The sequence below is a fragment of the Salmo salar genome, chromosome 06, assembly GCF_965601325.2.
Source record: "Salmo salar chromosome 06, fSalSal1, whole genome shotgun sequence".
In the NCBI taxonomy this organism is placed as follows: domain Eukaryota; kingdom Metazoa; phylum Chordata; class Actinopteri; order Salmoniformes; family Salmonidae; genus Salmo; species Salmo salar.
In genome coordinates this window covers 77,616,527-77,633,930 of record NC_138296.1, presented here as the reverse complement: position 1 = coordinate 77,633,930, position 17,404 = coordinate 77,616,527, and the positions used below count along the sequence as shown (strand labels likewise).

Sequence of the window (17,404 nt, the reverse complement as noted above, 5' to 3'; positions counted from 1 at the left end):
GTGTAGTGTAATAATAGAGAGTGAAGAGGAGAGGTGGTGTGACTGGTGCTATGTTGCTGCTGCCTGCCTGGCTGCCTGGCTGGCTGGCCTGGTCTCTCTGTGGGTCTATAGCTGTTAACACACTGACACCCGTTGGATATGGATCCTCTTTTTAGGGGAGGGATCTATAGACCAACTGAAGTGTGTGTCTATACGATGTCTCGTTATTCTGAGACAGTTAACATCACACCACAGCAGTATCACACAAGCCTGCATACCTCCCTCTCTCTCCCTTGTTCTCTTCCTCTCCACGCTCTGTCCATCGGTTGTGCTTTGTCTTTCCGTATGTCTGTCCACGGCTCTATATTCCCTTATGGCTTTGTTAACTCTACTCAAATACACACACACACACACACACACACACACACACACACACACACACACACACACACACACACACACACACACACACACACACACACACACACACACACACACACACACACACACACACACACACACACACACACACACACACACACACACACACACACACACACACACACACACACACACACACACACACACACACACACACACACACACACACACACACACACACACACACACACACACACACACACACACACACACACACACACACACACACACACACACACACACACACACACACACACACACACACACACACACACACACACACACACACACACACACACACACACACACACACACACACACACACACACACACACACACACACACACACACACACACACACACACACACACACACACACACACACACACACACACACACACACACACACACACACACACACACACACACACACACACACACACACACACACACACACACACACACACACACACACACACACACACACACACACACACACACACACACACACACACACACACACACACACACACACACACACACACACACACACACACACACACACACACACACACACACACACACACACACACACACTCTCTCCTCTGCCTCAGAGTGACATACTCTCTAGTTGTAGAGTGCTCTGTCTTACCGCTGTACCTGAAAGATAACTCTTATTTAAACTAATCACACTCCTGCCACTCACCTCTCACTCCAAGTTGTCTACACACACACACACACCAGCATCCCACTCCTCCGTCTCTCAAATGCACACGTAGGCTACCCGGGTGCAATTACGTTTGTGTCACATCAGCAACGTGAGAATAGCTTTTTGGTACGAAAGGAGTCAAACGCCCAACAGACTAGTTTCTACTTAAAATCACCACATGATGATGCTGCAGGCAGCCAGGCAGGCAGGCAGGCAGGCAGTTGTGTGCTGATTGTCTCTCACTCTCTATCACATACACTCTCTCCCCCCTCCCTCCCTTTCTCCCCCCTCTGTGGGTTGAGACGGTAAAGGGAAAGTGCTGTTCCGATGTCTGTTGTTCAGAGCATGCTTGAGCTGTGGGTTTGGAGATATATATTTCTTCTAAACATTGATGGCTCTAGCTAAGGTAAGGTCCTTTACTCTAACTTTATGTTCATGGTTGAATCAGCCTGCTCTGTATAAGGACGGGGAAGGGCATTGGCTTGTTACATTCATTTAGTATAAAATCCATCCTTTGTTGTAAACCCAAGGCACAGTCAAGGCAGTCATTTTGCAATAAAAATGATCCGGTTGGCTTACCAAGGATGTTTTATTAGCAAACATTCATCCGATGCTGTATTAAATTATCACTGCTGAGTATACAGAGTACAGTGAGAGTTAAGAATTATGAATTTTATTTTTTTTATTTTTTTTCCACCTTTATTTAACCAGGTAGGCCAGTTGAGAACAAGTTCTCATTTACAACTGCGACCTGGCCAAGATAAAGCAAAGCAGTGCGACAAAAACAACACAGAGTTACACATAAACAAACGTACAGTCAATAACACAATAGAAATATCTGTATATAGTGTATGCAAATGATAGGAAAAAAGAACCAATGGTTATCCTTTATTGTACACTATACTGGGAAAGGTTATTATTTAAGATCCAGGCCATGTAGTGTTTGTTACTAGTTTGTTCCGGTCCACAGGTGTGTGTAGTTTTCAGCACCGTACGGCAGTAGGCAAGCAGGAACATCCAATGTATCTTATCTTCTCCCCACATCAGATGTGACAGACACACAACTGTGGCTCCAGTCATGCTGTCATGGTGCTGCTACAAACACACACACACACACCGCAAGCGCACACACACACCGCAAGCACACACACCATCATGAGATGAAGATTGCGTGTGATAGGATCAGACTGCCACATTGACATTAGCTGAGGCCAGTAGCCAGTAGCCTCAGCTTACTGGAACATTAGCTGAGGCCTGAGGCCAGTAGCTAGAGACTTACTGGAACATTAGCTGAGACCTGAGGCCAGTAGCTAGAGACTTACTGGAACATTAGCTGAGGCCTGAGGCCAGTAGCTAGAGCCTTACTGGAACATTAGCTGAGACCTGAGGCCAGTAGCTAGAGACTTACTGGAACATTAGCTGAGACCTGAGGCCAGTAGCTAGAGACTTACTGGAACATTAGCTGAGACCTGAGGCCAGTAGCTAGAGACTTACTGGAACATTAGCTGAGGCCTGAGGCCAGTAGCTAGAGCCTTACTGGAACATTAGCTGAGACCTGAGGCCAGTAGCTGGAGACCTACTGGAACATTAGCTGAGACCTGAGGCCAGTAGCTAGAGACTTACTGGAACATTAGCTGAGACCTGAGGCCAGTAGCTAGAGACTTAATGGAACATTAGCTGAAGCCTGAGGCCAGTAGCTGGAGACCTACTGGAACATTAGCTGAGACCTGAGGCCAGTAGCTGGAGACCTACTGGAACATTAGCTGAGAACCTGAGGCCAGTAGCTAGAGACTTACTGGAACATTAGCTGAGACCTGAGGCCAGTAGCTAGAGACTTACTGGAACATTAGCTGAGCCCTGAGGCCAGTAGCTAGAGACCTACTGGAACATTAGCTGAGACCTGAGGCCAGTAGCTAGAGACTTACTGGAACATTAGCTGAGACCTGAGGCCAGTAGCTAGAGACTTACTGGAACATTAGCTGAGACCTGAGGCCAGTAGCTAGAGACTTACTGGAACATTAGCTGAGACCTGAGGCCAGTAGCTGGAGACTTACTGCAACATTAGCTGAGACCTGAGGCCAGTAGCTGGAGACTTACTGGAACATTAGCTGAGACCTGAGGCCAGTAGCTGGAGACTTACTGGAACATTAGCTGAGACCTGAGGCCAGTAGCTGGAGACTTACTGGAACATTAGCTGAGGCCTGAGGCCATTAGCTAGAGACTTACTGCAACATTAGCTGAGACCTGAGGCCAGTAGCTAGAGACTTACTGGAACATTAGCTGAGGCCTGAGGCCAGTAGCTAGAGACTTACTGGAACATTAGCTGAGACCTGAGGCCAGTAGCTAGAGACTTACTGCAACATTAGCTGAGACCTGAGGCCAGTAGCTAGAGACTTACTGGAACATTAGCTGAGACCTGAGGCCAGTAGCTAGAGACCTACTGGAACATTAGCTGAGACCTGAGGCCAGTAGCTAGAGGCTTACTGTAACATTAGCTGAGACCTGAGGCCAGTAGCTAGAGACTTACTGGAACATTAGCTGAGACCTGAGGCCAGTAGCTAGAGACTTACGGCAACATTAGCTGAGGCCTGAGGCCAGTAGCCTCAGCTTACTGGAACATTAGCTGAGACCTGAGGCCAGTAGCCTCAGCTTACTGGAACATTAGCTGAGTCCTGAGGCCAGTAGCTAGAGACTTACTGGAACATTAGCTGAGGCCTGAGGCCAGTAGCTAGAGACTTACTGGAACATTAGCTGAGGCCTGAGGCCAGTAGCTAGAGACTTACTGGAACATTAGCTGAGACCTGAGGCCAGTAGCCTAGAGACTTACTGGAACATTAGCTGAGGCCTGAGGCCAGTAGCCTCGAGCTTACTGGAACATTAGCTGAGTCCTGAGGCCAGTAGCTAGAGACTTACTGGAACATTAGCTGAGGCCTGAGGCCAGTAGCTAGAGACTTACTGGAACATTAGCTGAGGCCTGAGGCCAGTAGCTAGAGACTTACTGGAACATTAGCTGAGTCCGGAGGCCAGTAGCTAGAGACTTACTGGCAACATTAGCTGAGGCCTGAGGCCAGTAGCCTCGAGACTTACTGGCAACATTAGCTGAGGCCTGAGGCCAGTAGCCTCAGCTTACTGGAACATTAGCTGAGACCTGAGGCCAGTAGCTAGAGACTTACTGGAACATTAGCTGAGGCCAGTAGCTAGAGACTTACTGGAACATTAGCTGAGGCCTGAGGCCAGTAGCTAGAGACTTACTGGAACATTAGCTGAGGCCTGAGGCCAGTAGCCTCAGCTTCCTGGAACATTAGCTGAGTCCTGAGGCCAGTAGCTAGAGACTTACTGGAACATTAGCTGAGGCCTGAGGCCAGTAGCTAGAGACTTACTGGAACATTAGCTGAGGCCTGAGGCCAGTAGCTAGAGACTTACTGGAACATTAGCTGAGGCCTGAGGCCAGTAGCTAGAGCCTTACTGGAACATTAGCTGAGACCTGAGGCCAGTAGCTAGAGACTTACTGGAACATTAGCTGAGACCTGAGGCCAGTAGCTAGAGACTTACTGGAACATTAGCTGAGACCTGAGGCCAGTAGCTGGAGACTTACTGGAACATTAGCTGAGACCTGAGGCCAGTAGCTGGAGACTTACTGGAACATTAGCTGAGGCCTGAGGCCAGTAGCTAGAGACTTACTGGAACATTAGCTGAGACCTGAGGCCAGTAGCTGGAGACTTACTGGAACATTAGCTGAGACCTGAGGCCAGTAGCTGGACCGGACTTAGCTGGACCGAGGCCAGTGCTAGGCTTCTGGCTAGCTGGCCGAGGCCGTGCTGGGCTACGGACAGCAGCTCAGCTGCCCTGTCGGGTTGGAGCTTTTGGATATCAACCTGGGTTCCCCAAATGTCTGTCCCCATACTGATCCTAAAATATATCTGTTGTATACAGATCTGCTCTGTGTGGAGATTGGTTGGCTATTTCTCCACCGGAGTGTGCTTTGGAACTGAGAGGTTATTACAAGTACCATGGAATAACCGCTTATGTATGTGAGATAATATGCAATGCTTATGTTGACATTGTGAAAGAGCCCACTGCAGTGAAGCTGTGAAGAAAAGTATCCTCCCGCCATTTCAGAAGTTCAGACAATTGACGTCTGTGTGTCTGTGTGTGTGTGTGTGTGTGTGTGTGTGTGTGTGTGTGTGTGTGTGTGTGTGTGTGTGTGTGTGTGTGTGTGTGTGTGTGTGTGTGTGTGTGTGTGTGTGTGTGTGTGTGTGTGTGTGTGTGTGTGTGTGTGTGTGTGTGTGTGTGTGTGTGTGTGTGTGTCTCTGTGTGTGTCTCTGTGTGTGTTTATGACCTAGAGGTGGACAGTAATGTACCTGTAGCTAAATGGATGGTCACAGCTTAGACTGATAACAACACACACACTTCAAGGCATTCCTTCCTGCGACAGAGACCACTGTGCAGAAGAAAGACTTGTCATTCTCTGTGATTCTATTTTTAAAGACCAGTACATTTTCATGGAATATCCTTGACTCCGTGTGTGTGTGAGAGAGAGCCTGTATTCATAACTGCTCTTATCAAGGCCCAGAAAGACATCTCATTCCTTTGATGAGGAGAGTACAATACACTACACACCCGTCTGATGCCTTTTACTTCACAGGCCAGATACAGTAGACACCACTGATTGTTGATCTCATACACAGTGACACACCAGCCTATGGTACAGAATACTGTGTCATTCCAGCCTACAGCAGCATCGCCCTATCCATCACACTCTGTCATCCTCAGAAAACAGGAAACTACTCATGATATTCAATGGTATTACTATTGAGTTAGCTGGCTATTACAGTATAGAGAAACGAGTTAGTAGTTTTTTAGCCACAAGGCAATTCAGTGATGACCTCCAGGTCAAGCTATAGCCATAGCTATTCTCAAGACAATATGGAAAATAATCATGTATTGTCTGGCTGTGGCCAATGGCTTAATTGTTTGACTTTTATTTAACTGAAGGCAACAACATATCCATGGTAACCAAACCCAATTAGTCTATTTAAAGAGTGTGTGTTTCCAGTTGTTTTATTGATCCTGTTATGGTGGTGTTAATTTCTGTTCTGTCTGTTATCATCTCGTTAAGACCTGGGACTGCAGCTGTTAGTCAGATGGAAACAGTGGAAATGTTACTGCAGGAGCACATTGACAGATTTTTCACCTAGTCGGCTCAGGGATTCAAACCAGCAACCTTTCGGTTACTTGCCCAACACTCTTAACCACTAGGCTATCTGCCGACTCTCTGAAGTGGCACGTTATTGTGACTCAGATTTTAATCTATACAATATCGGGCCAGGATATCAGTAACTGACTGATCAGCTGAAATAATAATAACTTTAATAATAACAATTCCCCCCCCCCTCTGAAAGGCAGAGGAAGTGATGTCCGGTCACCACAACCGCTTCGAGAGGGAGTACCGGGGGACACCGTGGGAGAGGCGGGACATCGTCCGTTCGGCCGGCCTCCTCAATGGAGCGGGAGCCAATAACAGCTGCGCCGCCGCTGTCGGCAATGGAAACAACCGTCCGGGACTCCTCCCACTGCCCGTCATCCCCTCCCTCCTGCCCACCCCGGTTACGGTTGCTGTGACGACGTCGAGTGGGGGTGACATGGTCGTCAAGCGTCAAGGAGGGGTCACAATCGCTGTCGCTGGTTCTGCCAAGGTAAGAACACACAGCTTCTCTTTCTCTCCAAACCATTTACCTCCCTCCTCATTATACACTGTCTCCGCTCTCTAACCGTTCTCTCCACACAGCTCCTCTTTCTCTCCAAACCATTTACATCCCTTCTCATTATACACTGTCTCCGCTCTCTAACCGTTCTCTCCACACAGCTCCTCTTTCTCTCCAAACCATTTACATCCCTTCTCATTATACACTGTCTCCGCTCTCTAACCATTCTCTCCACACAGCTCCTCTTTCTCTCCAAACCATTTACATCCCTTCTCATTATACACTGTCTCCGCTCTCTAACCATTCTCTCCACACAGCTCCTCTTTCTCTCCAAACCATTTACCTCCCTCCTCATTATACACTGTCTCCGCTCTCTAACCGTTCTCTCCACACAGCTCCTCTTTCTCTCCAAACCATTTACCTCCCTCCTCATTATACACTGTCTCCGCTCTCTAACCGTTCTCTCCACACAGCTCCTCTTTCTCCCTCTCTTGCCAACTCTTTTAATATCCATCCCCGCCAAGACCTTTACCCCCATCTTCTCTTTCCCTATTTATGTTTCCCTTATTTTACCAGGTAAGTTCACTGAGAACACGTTCTCATTTACTGCAATGACCTGAGGAACAGTTACAGGGGAGATGAATGAGACAATTGTAAACTGGGGATAATTAAGGTAGCCATGATGGTATGAGGGCCAGATTGTGAATTTAACCAGGACACCAGGGTTACCACCCCTACTCTTACAATAAGTACCATAGAATCTTTAGTGACCACAGAGAGTCAGGACACATGTTTAAAACATTCCATCCAAAAGACGGCACCTTACACAGGGCAATGTCCCCAATCACTGACCTGGGTCATTGGGATATTTTTATTGACCAGAGGAAAGAGTGCCTCCTACTGGCCCTCCATCACCACTTCCAGCAGCATCTGGTCTCCCATCCAAGACCAACCCTGCTTAGCTTCAGAGGTAAGCCAGCAATGGGGTCTCTCTCTCATCCCCATCTCGCTCTGCCAAATGGCTGGCTTGTTCCCTCTTTCTTCCTCCCTAATTTTCTCCTCTCGTTATGTAAATGACCTGAGGCAGCAGTAGAGATGTGGCCAAGCTATAGCTGCTTACGGACCTCTCAGCTTGGACAGCGTTTTCAGGCAGGTGATTATCCATATGTGGATATACTAAAAACGTTGATGACCATTCTGCTGCTTCTTATTGTATTCATCAAAACTGTGAATCTGAAGGTTCTAAGCCCTAGTACCACTTTGAGATCTGAGCTCTTAAGTTGACTTTCAATCAGACTGGTATTTTCTCTTCTCTCCTGTAACCCAAGGAGTTATCTAGCCAGCTCTGAGAGAAGAAGCTTCACCAAGCCAAGTTAGAAAGCTCAGCCTTATTCCTTGTTCTGGCTCTGCCAGCTCAACAACCATTCATCTTCCTCCAACTCCACAGGCCCTGGGCTTGTCTGCACCTCTCTCACCCTCGTATCACATCACCCTGTTACCATCAGATTTCTGTTTTCTCTTCCCCCTCTCTCTCACGCTCTCCTTTCTATTTTTCCTCCTTCTCTTCTTTCTCTTCTTTCTCTCTCTCTCTCTCTCTCCTATCTCTCTCTCTCTCTCTCTCTCTCTCTCTCTCTCTCTCTCTCTCTCCTCTACCAAGCAGTAGTGGTACACAAGGCTGCAGTAATTTAGCATCATTAGGTGGCTGAGTGAACTCTCTGACCACAGAAATGGTAAATGTTAAATCTCCTCCGGCAACCAAGCGGCCTGCTTTTGTCGGCTGAATAATTACATTATATCTGGAACAGAATGCTCAGCATCCACCGTCTCCCACCATGGCTATTGTCATCAGTCAATGGCTGCCACAGTGATTAGGACCACTCCGTATGGCTTCCATATATTTAGCATGTAGCGTCAGTAGCATGGCTGGTCTGAGATGTGAGTGTCAGATACATGGAAGGGTGTGTGCAGGGGGGAGGTGGTTTACCTTTCTGAATAGAGAATAGCAGCATTAAAATAGGCTGTCGCTGTGCGCGTGTGCGCGTGTGCGTGTGCGCGCTAGTCTCCTCCACATCACAGGGTGTCCGCCACACAATGCACAGGCAGCACAACATCTGGCCGTGTACACAGGCCTGTGGGTTGGGTGTGCTTGCATGCATGTCTTAGTGTGAGTCTGTGGCCCTGTGGGCTTTACCATTGAGTGTGTGTGCAGTTTGTATTTTTGCACATACTTGGACAGTGTATGAGTACTTGTGTGCATAAATGTTTCATGTATTATCTTTTCCAACGCCTGCGTCTGTGTACACAGATAAATCCTTGGCTGTTGACGCCACTACGCTAGTTCTGTTTTCAGGTGATGAATAATGTGTAAAGCCACTCACTGGGTCGTTGTGGTTGTACTCCGAGAGAAAGCAGCGTGGCAATCAGGGTTTATTTTTGGTCGGGGACTGATTAAAACAGGCCATTCGCTTACATAGATTAATCAAGTAATTACACACAACAGGAGAGGAGGACAATTTATCCTGCTTTGTAGAGGAGGTATTGGCCTGTGGCTAGAAATAATATTTATCAACAGATTTTTCTGAATGTTTTTTTTCATCCAAACGTTATTTGATATCAGTTTTTATCAGAATGTGATTTGATATCAGCTTTTATCAGAATGTTATTTTATATCAGCTTTTATCAGAATGTGATTTGGTATTTGTACGGGTGTTATCAGGTTTAAGGCAAGGTGATGTTGAATGGCTCCTTTTCATCTTTCGATGCTAAAATTAATATTCCAGAGAAATATCCTTCTCATGGTTGGTTGGATCTCTCATTGTTACATGCTGTGTATTTCAGAATCTAGAAGTCTAATGCCCTAGTTTCACAGGCCAATTCCTTGTTCCGCGTTTAATATTTTTAGCCTCTTCAGCTCCTCAATATAAAACCTACATCTCTACTGGTTTTCTGTATCATTTCTACTGGTCTTGTATTGCATTTCTACTGGTTTTCTGTTTCATTTCTACTGGTCTTGTATTCCATTTCTACTGGTTTCTGTATCATTTCTACTGGTCTTGTATTCCATTTCCACTGGTTTTCTGTATCATTTCTGCTGGTTTCTGCTCCGGTCTTGCCATTTCTACTGGTCTGTCCGGTCGATTCCATTTCTACTGGTTTCGCTCCGGTCGATCCATTTCTACTGGTCTGTCCGGTCGATTCCATTTCCACTGGTTTTCTGTATCATTTCTGCTGGTTTTCTGTTTCATTTCTACTGGTCTTGTATTCCATTTCTACTGGTTTTCTGTTTAATTTCTACTGGTCTTGTATTCCATTTCTACTGGTTTTCTGTTTAATTTCTACTGGTCTTGTATTCCATTTCTACTGGTTTCTGCTCCGGTCGATGCATTTCTACTGGTCTTGTATTCCATTTCTACTGGTTTCTGTTTCACTGGTCTGCCTCACTGGTCTGTCCCGTCGATTCCATTTCTACTGGTTTCTGTTTCATTTCTACTGGTCTTGTATTCCATATCTACTGGTTTTCTGTTTCATTTCTACTGGTCTTGTATTCAATTTCTACTGGTTTTCTGTTTCATTTCTACTGGTCTTGTATTCCATTTCTACTGGTCTTGTATTCCATTTCTACTGGTTTTCTGTATCATTTCTACTGGTCTTGTATTCCATTTCTACTGGTTTTCTGTTTCATTTATACCGGTCTTGTATTCCATTTCTACTGGTTTTCTGTTTTATTTCTACTGGTTTTCTGTTTCATTTCTACTGGTCTTGTATTCCATTTCTACTGGTTTTCTGTATCATTTCTACTGGTCTTGTATTCCATTTCTACTGGTTTTCTGTTTCATTTATACCGGTCTTGTATTCCATTTCCACTGGTTTTCTGTTTTATTTCTACTGGTTTTCTGTTTCATTTCTACTGGTCTTGTATTCCATTTCTACTGGTCTTGTATTCCATTTCTACTGGTTTTCTGTATCATTTCTACTGGTTTTCTGTTTCATTTCTACTGGTTTTCTGTTTCATTTCTACTGGTTTTCTGTTCCATTTCTACTGGTTTTCTGTATTCATTTCTACTGGTCTTGTATTCCATTTCTACTGGTTTTCTGTATAATTTCTACTGGTCTTGTATTCCATTTCTACTGGTTTTCTGTATAATTTCTACTGGTCTTGTATTCCATTTCTACTGGTTTTCTGTATCATTTCTACTGGTTTTCTGTTTAATTTCTACTGGTCTTGTATTCCATTTCTACTGGTTTTCTGTATCATTTCTACTGGTTTTCTGTTTCATTTCTACTGGTCTTGTATTCCATTTCTACTGGTTTTCTGTATCATTTCTACTGGTTTTCTGTTTAATTTCTACTGGTTTTCTGTTTAATTTCTACTGGTCTTGTATTCCATTTCTACTGGTTTTCTGTATCATTTCTACTGGAATTTCTACTGGTCTTGTATTCCATTTCTACTGGTTTTCTGTTTAATTTCTACTGGTCTTGTATTCCATTTCTACTGGTTTTCTGTTTCATTTCTACTGGTTTTCTGTTTCATTTCTACTGGTCTTGTATTCCATTTCTACTGGTCTTGTATTCCATTTCTACTGGTTTTCTGTATCATTTCTACTGGTTTTCTGTTTCATTTCTACTGGTTTTCTGTTTCATTTCTACTGGTTTTCTGTTCCATTTCTACTGGTTTTCTGTTTCATTTCTACTGGTCTTGTATTCCATTTCTACTGGTTTTCTGTATAATTTCTACTGGTCTTGTATTCCATTTCTACTGGCTTTCTGTATAATTTCTACTGGTCTTGTATTCCATTTCTACTGGCTTTCTGTATAATTTCTACTGGTCTTGTATTCCATTTCTACTGGTTTTCTGTATCATTTCTACTGGTTTTCTGTTTAATTTCTACTGGATTTCTGTATCATTTCTACTGGTTTTCTGTTTAATTTCTACTGGTCTTGTATTCCATTTCTACTGGTTTTCTGTTTCATTTCTACTGGTTTTCTGTATCATTTCTACTGGTTTTCTGTTCCATTTCTACTGGCTTTCTGTATAATTTCTACTGGTCTTGTATTCCATTTCTACTGGTTTTCTGTTTAATTTCTACTGGTCTTGTATTCCATTTCTACTGGTTTTCTGTTTCATTTCTACTGGTTTTCTGTATCATTTCTACTGGTTTTCTGTTTCATTTCTACTGGTTTTCTGTATCATTTCTACTGGTTTTCTGTATCATTTCTACTGGTCTTGTATTCCATTTCTACTGTTTTTTTGTATCATTTCTACTGGTTTTCTGTTTCATTTCTACTGGTCTTGTATTCCATTTCTACTGTTTTTTTGTTCACAAAAAGTTAGAACATGGCTATAAAGGCTGTGGTATTGTAGAATTAATAGTCCTATAATTGAATGTATGATATACAGCACCCACCCACACAATATAATATGCATGATTTCACTCAGTCAAGTGTACAGATTGTAATTAGTGGTAGACAGACACACAGTAATACTTTTGCAGTATTGCCAAGTCTCTTTTTAAAAAATACACTGATACAAAATATAAATGCAACAATTTAAAAGATTTTACTGAGTTACAGTTCATATAAGGAAATCAGTCAATTGAAATTAATTCATTAGACCCTAATCTATGGATTTCACATGACTGGGAATACAGATATGCATCTGTTGGTCACAGATACCTATAAAAAAAAGGTAGGTGTGGATCAGAAAACCAGTCAGTATCTTGTGTGACCACCATTTGCCTCATGCAGCGCGACACATCCTCTTCACATAGAGTTGATCAGGCTGTTGATTGTGTCCTGTGGAATGTCGTCCCACTCCTCTTCAATGGCTGTGCGAAGTTTCTGGATATTGGCAGGAACTGGAACACGCTGTCGTACACGTTGATCCAGAGCATCCCAAACATGCTCAATGGGTGACATGTCTGGTGAGTATGCAGGCCATGGAAGAACTGGGACATTTTCAGCTTCCAGGAATTGTGTACAGATCCTTGTGACATGGGGCTGTGCATTATCATGCTGAAACATGAGATTATGGCTGTGGATGAATGGTACAACAATGGACCTCAGGATCTCGTCACGATATCTCTGTAACTCTGTGCATTCAAATTGCCATTCTTAAAATGGAATTGTGTTTCGTTGTCCGTAGCTTATGCCTGCCCATACCATAACCCCACCGCCGCAATGGGGCACTCTGTTCACAATGTTGACATCAGCAAACCACTCGCCCACGCCATACAAACTGTCTGCCATCTGCCTGGTACAGTTGAAACCATGATTAATCCATGAAGAGCACACTTCTCCAGCGTGCCTTTGCCATTGAAGGTGAGCGTTCGCCCACTGAAGTCATTTATGATGCTGAACTGCAGTCAGGTCAAGACCCTGGTGAGAATGACGAGCACACAGATGAGCTTCCCAGAGACTGTTTCTGAGAGTTTGTGCAGAAATACTTTAGTTGTACAAACCCGCTGTTTCAGGTGGCTGGTCTGACGATCCCGCAGGTGAAGAAGCCGGATGTGGAGGTCTTGGGCTGGTGGTTACATGTGGTCTGCGGTTGTGAGGCCGGTTGGACATACTGCCAAATTCTCTAAAACAACGTTGGTAGAGAAATGAATATTCAATTCTCTGGCAACACCTCTGGAGGACTTTCCTGCAGTCAGCATGCCAATTGCACACTCCCTCAAAACTGGAGACATCTGTGCCATTGTGTTGTGTGACAAAACTGCACCTTATTGTCCTCAGCGCAAGGTGCACCTGTGTAATGATCATGCTGTTTAATCAGCTTCTTGATATGCCACACCTGTCACTTAGAGGTTATAGTTAATGTAAACTAACCAGCCAAATATATAATGTGGAATGTGCAGTGTATAATGTTCTATTTAATTTTCAGTTACAGAAACATGACTAGAATGCCATCCAACTACAGCATAGCCCAGACAATGTGAGCCCCTTAATTGGCCTAGTGTCCTTGGTTCCTCCTCACACAGTAGTGGGTTGGTGCTAGCTGCCCTTGTCTATCATTGATTGTCGGCAGGGCAGGTTAGGTACTTCAGTGCAGGGAGAAACAGACATGCTATCTACAACACAGCAGGAGGCTACTGCCTCTCCCTGACACTGCTCGTCAACAAGGAAAGAAAGTTCACAATAACCCACTTATTCTCCACCATAATGGCTGTTTTAAGACGTTCACACACATCCACTGTAGTAGGCCAATGGCTACCTCCCTAGATTGTTCTGTTTTAAAAAGCATGAGAGCCTGTAGTGTGTTAGCAACACTCAACACAACAAACAAGGTTCCAATCCACAATATCATAGTCGAGACCTGGACAGGGGTAGTTGGAATGCAGAAAAAGGTCAAAACACACAATAGGAGATTTTTTTAATATAGTACTTTTCCGAAGGTAAATTGAAAACAGTACTCTGTATCGCCTTTGAAGTGAACACATCAGAGTCCTTGACAGTGGCTGGCAGATGTATCATAATATATACCCTGCCTGTCTCAATACAGAGGTAGGAAAAACACACAGAAGAAAACCAGCCAATAAAAAGATATGAATGATAAAATCACAGCATATTTGAGGCTACGGCAAGCGCAGGGAGAGATGTTTCTTTTTTGAAAAGTATGATAACCTTGCCGTGAAATGTATTGAAAGTGAGATTACATTTTTAAAAGACGCACACTGGGAAAGCTGGTAGACGGAGAGAGAGAGGGAGAGAGAGAGAGCGAGGATAAGGGAAAAGAGGGAGCGAGACAGGAATGGTGAGAATAGCTTCTGAAATAGGCTGAAATAAAAAAGGAAATCCACATCACTATTTCAGTCAAATGCTGGAAGATCGAGCGCGGATAAGATGAAACTTTGCATTTCTAAAGGAGACAGTCTCACCATGACGTGATTAAATAGAACCCAGCTTCCCTAGGAAAACTGAACAGCCGTTCCACGTAGGAGGATCTCGTGATTCACGGCTTACAGAAATATTTTCATACAGCTCCTAACTACCTCGCATGCAGCTTTGATACATTCTATCTTTAATGTCACTGTTTGTTTTTGGATGTTTGAATAGTAATTGTTGGTTTATCATTGTGAAAGTCACTGTACTATTAGAGTATTCCTTGTAATATTGTGTCCTTTATTCAGCCTTAGATACTGTTTAAAATTGCATTTTTTTAAATTGAAAGTATTGGGGGGGGCCTGTCTCTAATTGTGGCTGAATATAACACCCCCTCTCTGAACTGTATAGGCACTTCTCCAAAACCAAACGATAAACCTTTCTATTCACAAACCTTATTTTCAAATTTGGAAAAACTGATGGTACATTCAATTCTTATCAAAGCTTCTCCTTCAGCGGTAATTACAAAACAACTAGCTGAACCAACGCATGTTGACAGCACAATGTATCAGGAATGTCTGCTTTTGACTGTCCTGGAAAATGGCTGTAGTCTTCACATTTCTGTTGCTGTTACATTATTACTGGTCCTGTTACAGTCACACTTTTCATACAAATAAAGCATGTTAAATTGAATAAACTGTATTTCACAGGACACAGTATGGCCATTTCTGAAGGAAATGTACAGCCTCTTAATCTCTCTCTGGGATAAACGTTACAGCTCTCTGTGGAGTACTGTTCTTTACATTTCATTAATCAGACCTCATGCCTCTCTGGGATAAACGTTACAGCTCTCTGTGGAGTACTGTTCTTTACATTTCATTAATCAGACCTCATGCCTCTCTGGGATAAACGTTACAGCTCTCTGTGGAGTACTGTTCTTTACATTTCATTAATCAGACCTCATGCCTCTCTGGGATAAACGTTACAGCTCTCTGTGGAGTACTGTTCTTTACATTTCATTAATCAGACCTCATGCCTCTCTGGGATAAACGTTACAGCTCTCTGTGGAGTACTGTTCGTTACATTTCATTAATCAGACCTCATGCCTCTCTGGGATAAACGTTACAACTCTCTGTGGAGTACTGTTCTTTACATTTCATTAATCAGACCTCATGCCTCTCTGGGATAAACATTACAACTCTCTGTGGAGTACTGTTCTTTACATTTCATTAATCAGACCTCATGCCTCTCTGGGATAAATGTTACAGCTCTCTGTGGAGTACTGTTCTTTACATTTCATTAATCAGACCTCATGCCTCTCTGGGATAAACGTTACAGCTCTCTGTGGAGTACTGTTCTTTACATTTCATTAATCAGACCTCATGCCTCTCTGGGATAAACATTACAACTCTCTGTGGAGTACTGTTCGTTACATTTCATTAATCAGACCTCATGCCTCTCTGGGATAAACGTTACAACTCTCTGTGGAGTACTGTTCTTTACATTTCATTAATCAGACCTCATGCCTTGTCAGCTGATCACCCTCGTTGCTGACATTCACATTTGCAATTGGTGGAAGAAAGGGAAGTCAGTCGCATCTCTCTCATAGGGAGAGACAGAGAAAGAGCATTAGAGGGTAAGAGGGAGCTCATTGTTTAAAACACATAGTTACCGCTGCTGCTAGCTGGGTGACCTTGTAAGCCTAAATATGATAAAAAATGATGACCTTCTCTCTCTTCTCCCCCTCTCTCTCTTCTCCCCCTCTTGCTCTCTTCTCTCGTCCCCCTCTCTCTCTCTCCCTCTCTCTCGTCCCCCTCTCTCTCTCTCCCTCTCTCTCGTCCCCCCCCCCCCCTCTCTCTCTCTCTCTCTCTCTCTCTCTCTCTCTCTTTCTCTATTCTCTGTATATCTCCTATCTCATTCTTCAGAAGTGCTCAGAATCTAATATTAATGGTGGGAGAAGAATCCCATTCCCACATTTTAATGCAGTAGCCTCGACACTTGATTTACTATTTATATGTTGATTACGTTGAACCTGAACAGGGTTTTTTCTGGATCAAAATGAGGCTTAGGTGGGCGGGGTAGCAGGCATGGCCAATGGCACGGTAGCTGACCAAAAATTTTGAGGCCCTTCTTTTGGCTGCAGAGACAAATTGTTGCTCTTTAAAAAGCTCATTTCCTGCAATTCTACAAGTTGCCATGCGGCAGAGATTTGTATTTACAGTTTAAGCTAATTTCATGCAATTCTACACATTTCTCTATGGCTTATGCAGTGTTCTTAAACGAATTGAGTGACTCACACATTATAAAAAGAATCTATGGGGGTCCCATGCCATGACAGAAATACTCCCCAATGCATAACATTTTACATTCTCCATGACTGTCTAGCTGTTATTTTGGTAATTGTTAGTTCTCAAAGATGATCTTATTTACAAACATATACAGAGTTGTGAAAAAGTATTTGCCCCCTTTCTAATTTTCTCTACTTTTCCATATTTTTGATGCTGAATTATCAGATCTTCAACCAAAACCTGATATTAGATAAAGAACCTGAGTGAACAAATAACCCAACAATGACATACTTATTTCATTTATTACATAAACCAAGTTATACAACACCCAATGCCCCTGTGTGAAGAAAAAACTCATTTCCCCCTTACACTCAATAACTGCTTGTGCCACCTCTCGCTGCAATGACTCCAACCAAACACTTCCTGTCGTTGTTCATCAGTCTGTCACGACGCTGTGGAGG

At 43.7% G+C, this 17,404-nt stretch overlaps 1 protein-coding gene across 1 annotated transcript in view; it reads left to right on the top strand.

Annotated features, from left to right (window-relative positions):
* The window catches only part of LOC106608047 (kelch-like protein 29), a 418,259-nt gene that overhangs the window by 145,718 nt on the left and 255,137 nt on the right, over positions 1-17,404 (top strand). Inside the window, exon 3 of the mRNA XM_082976980.1 lies at positions 6,532-6,825. Coding sequence (XP_082833106.1) covers positions 6,532-6,825 — 294 coding nt within the window. The remainder of the gene's footprint in view (positions 1-6,531; positions 6,826-17,404) is intronic.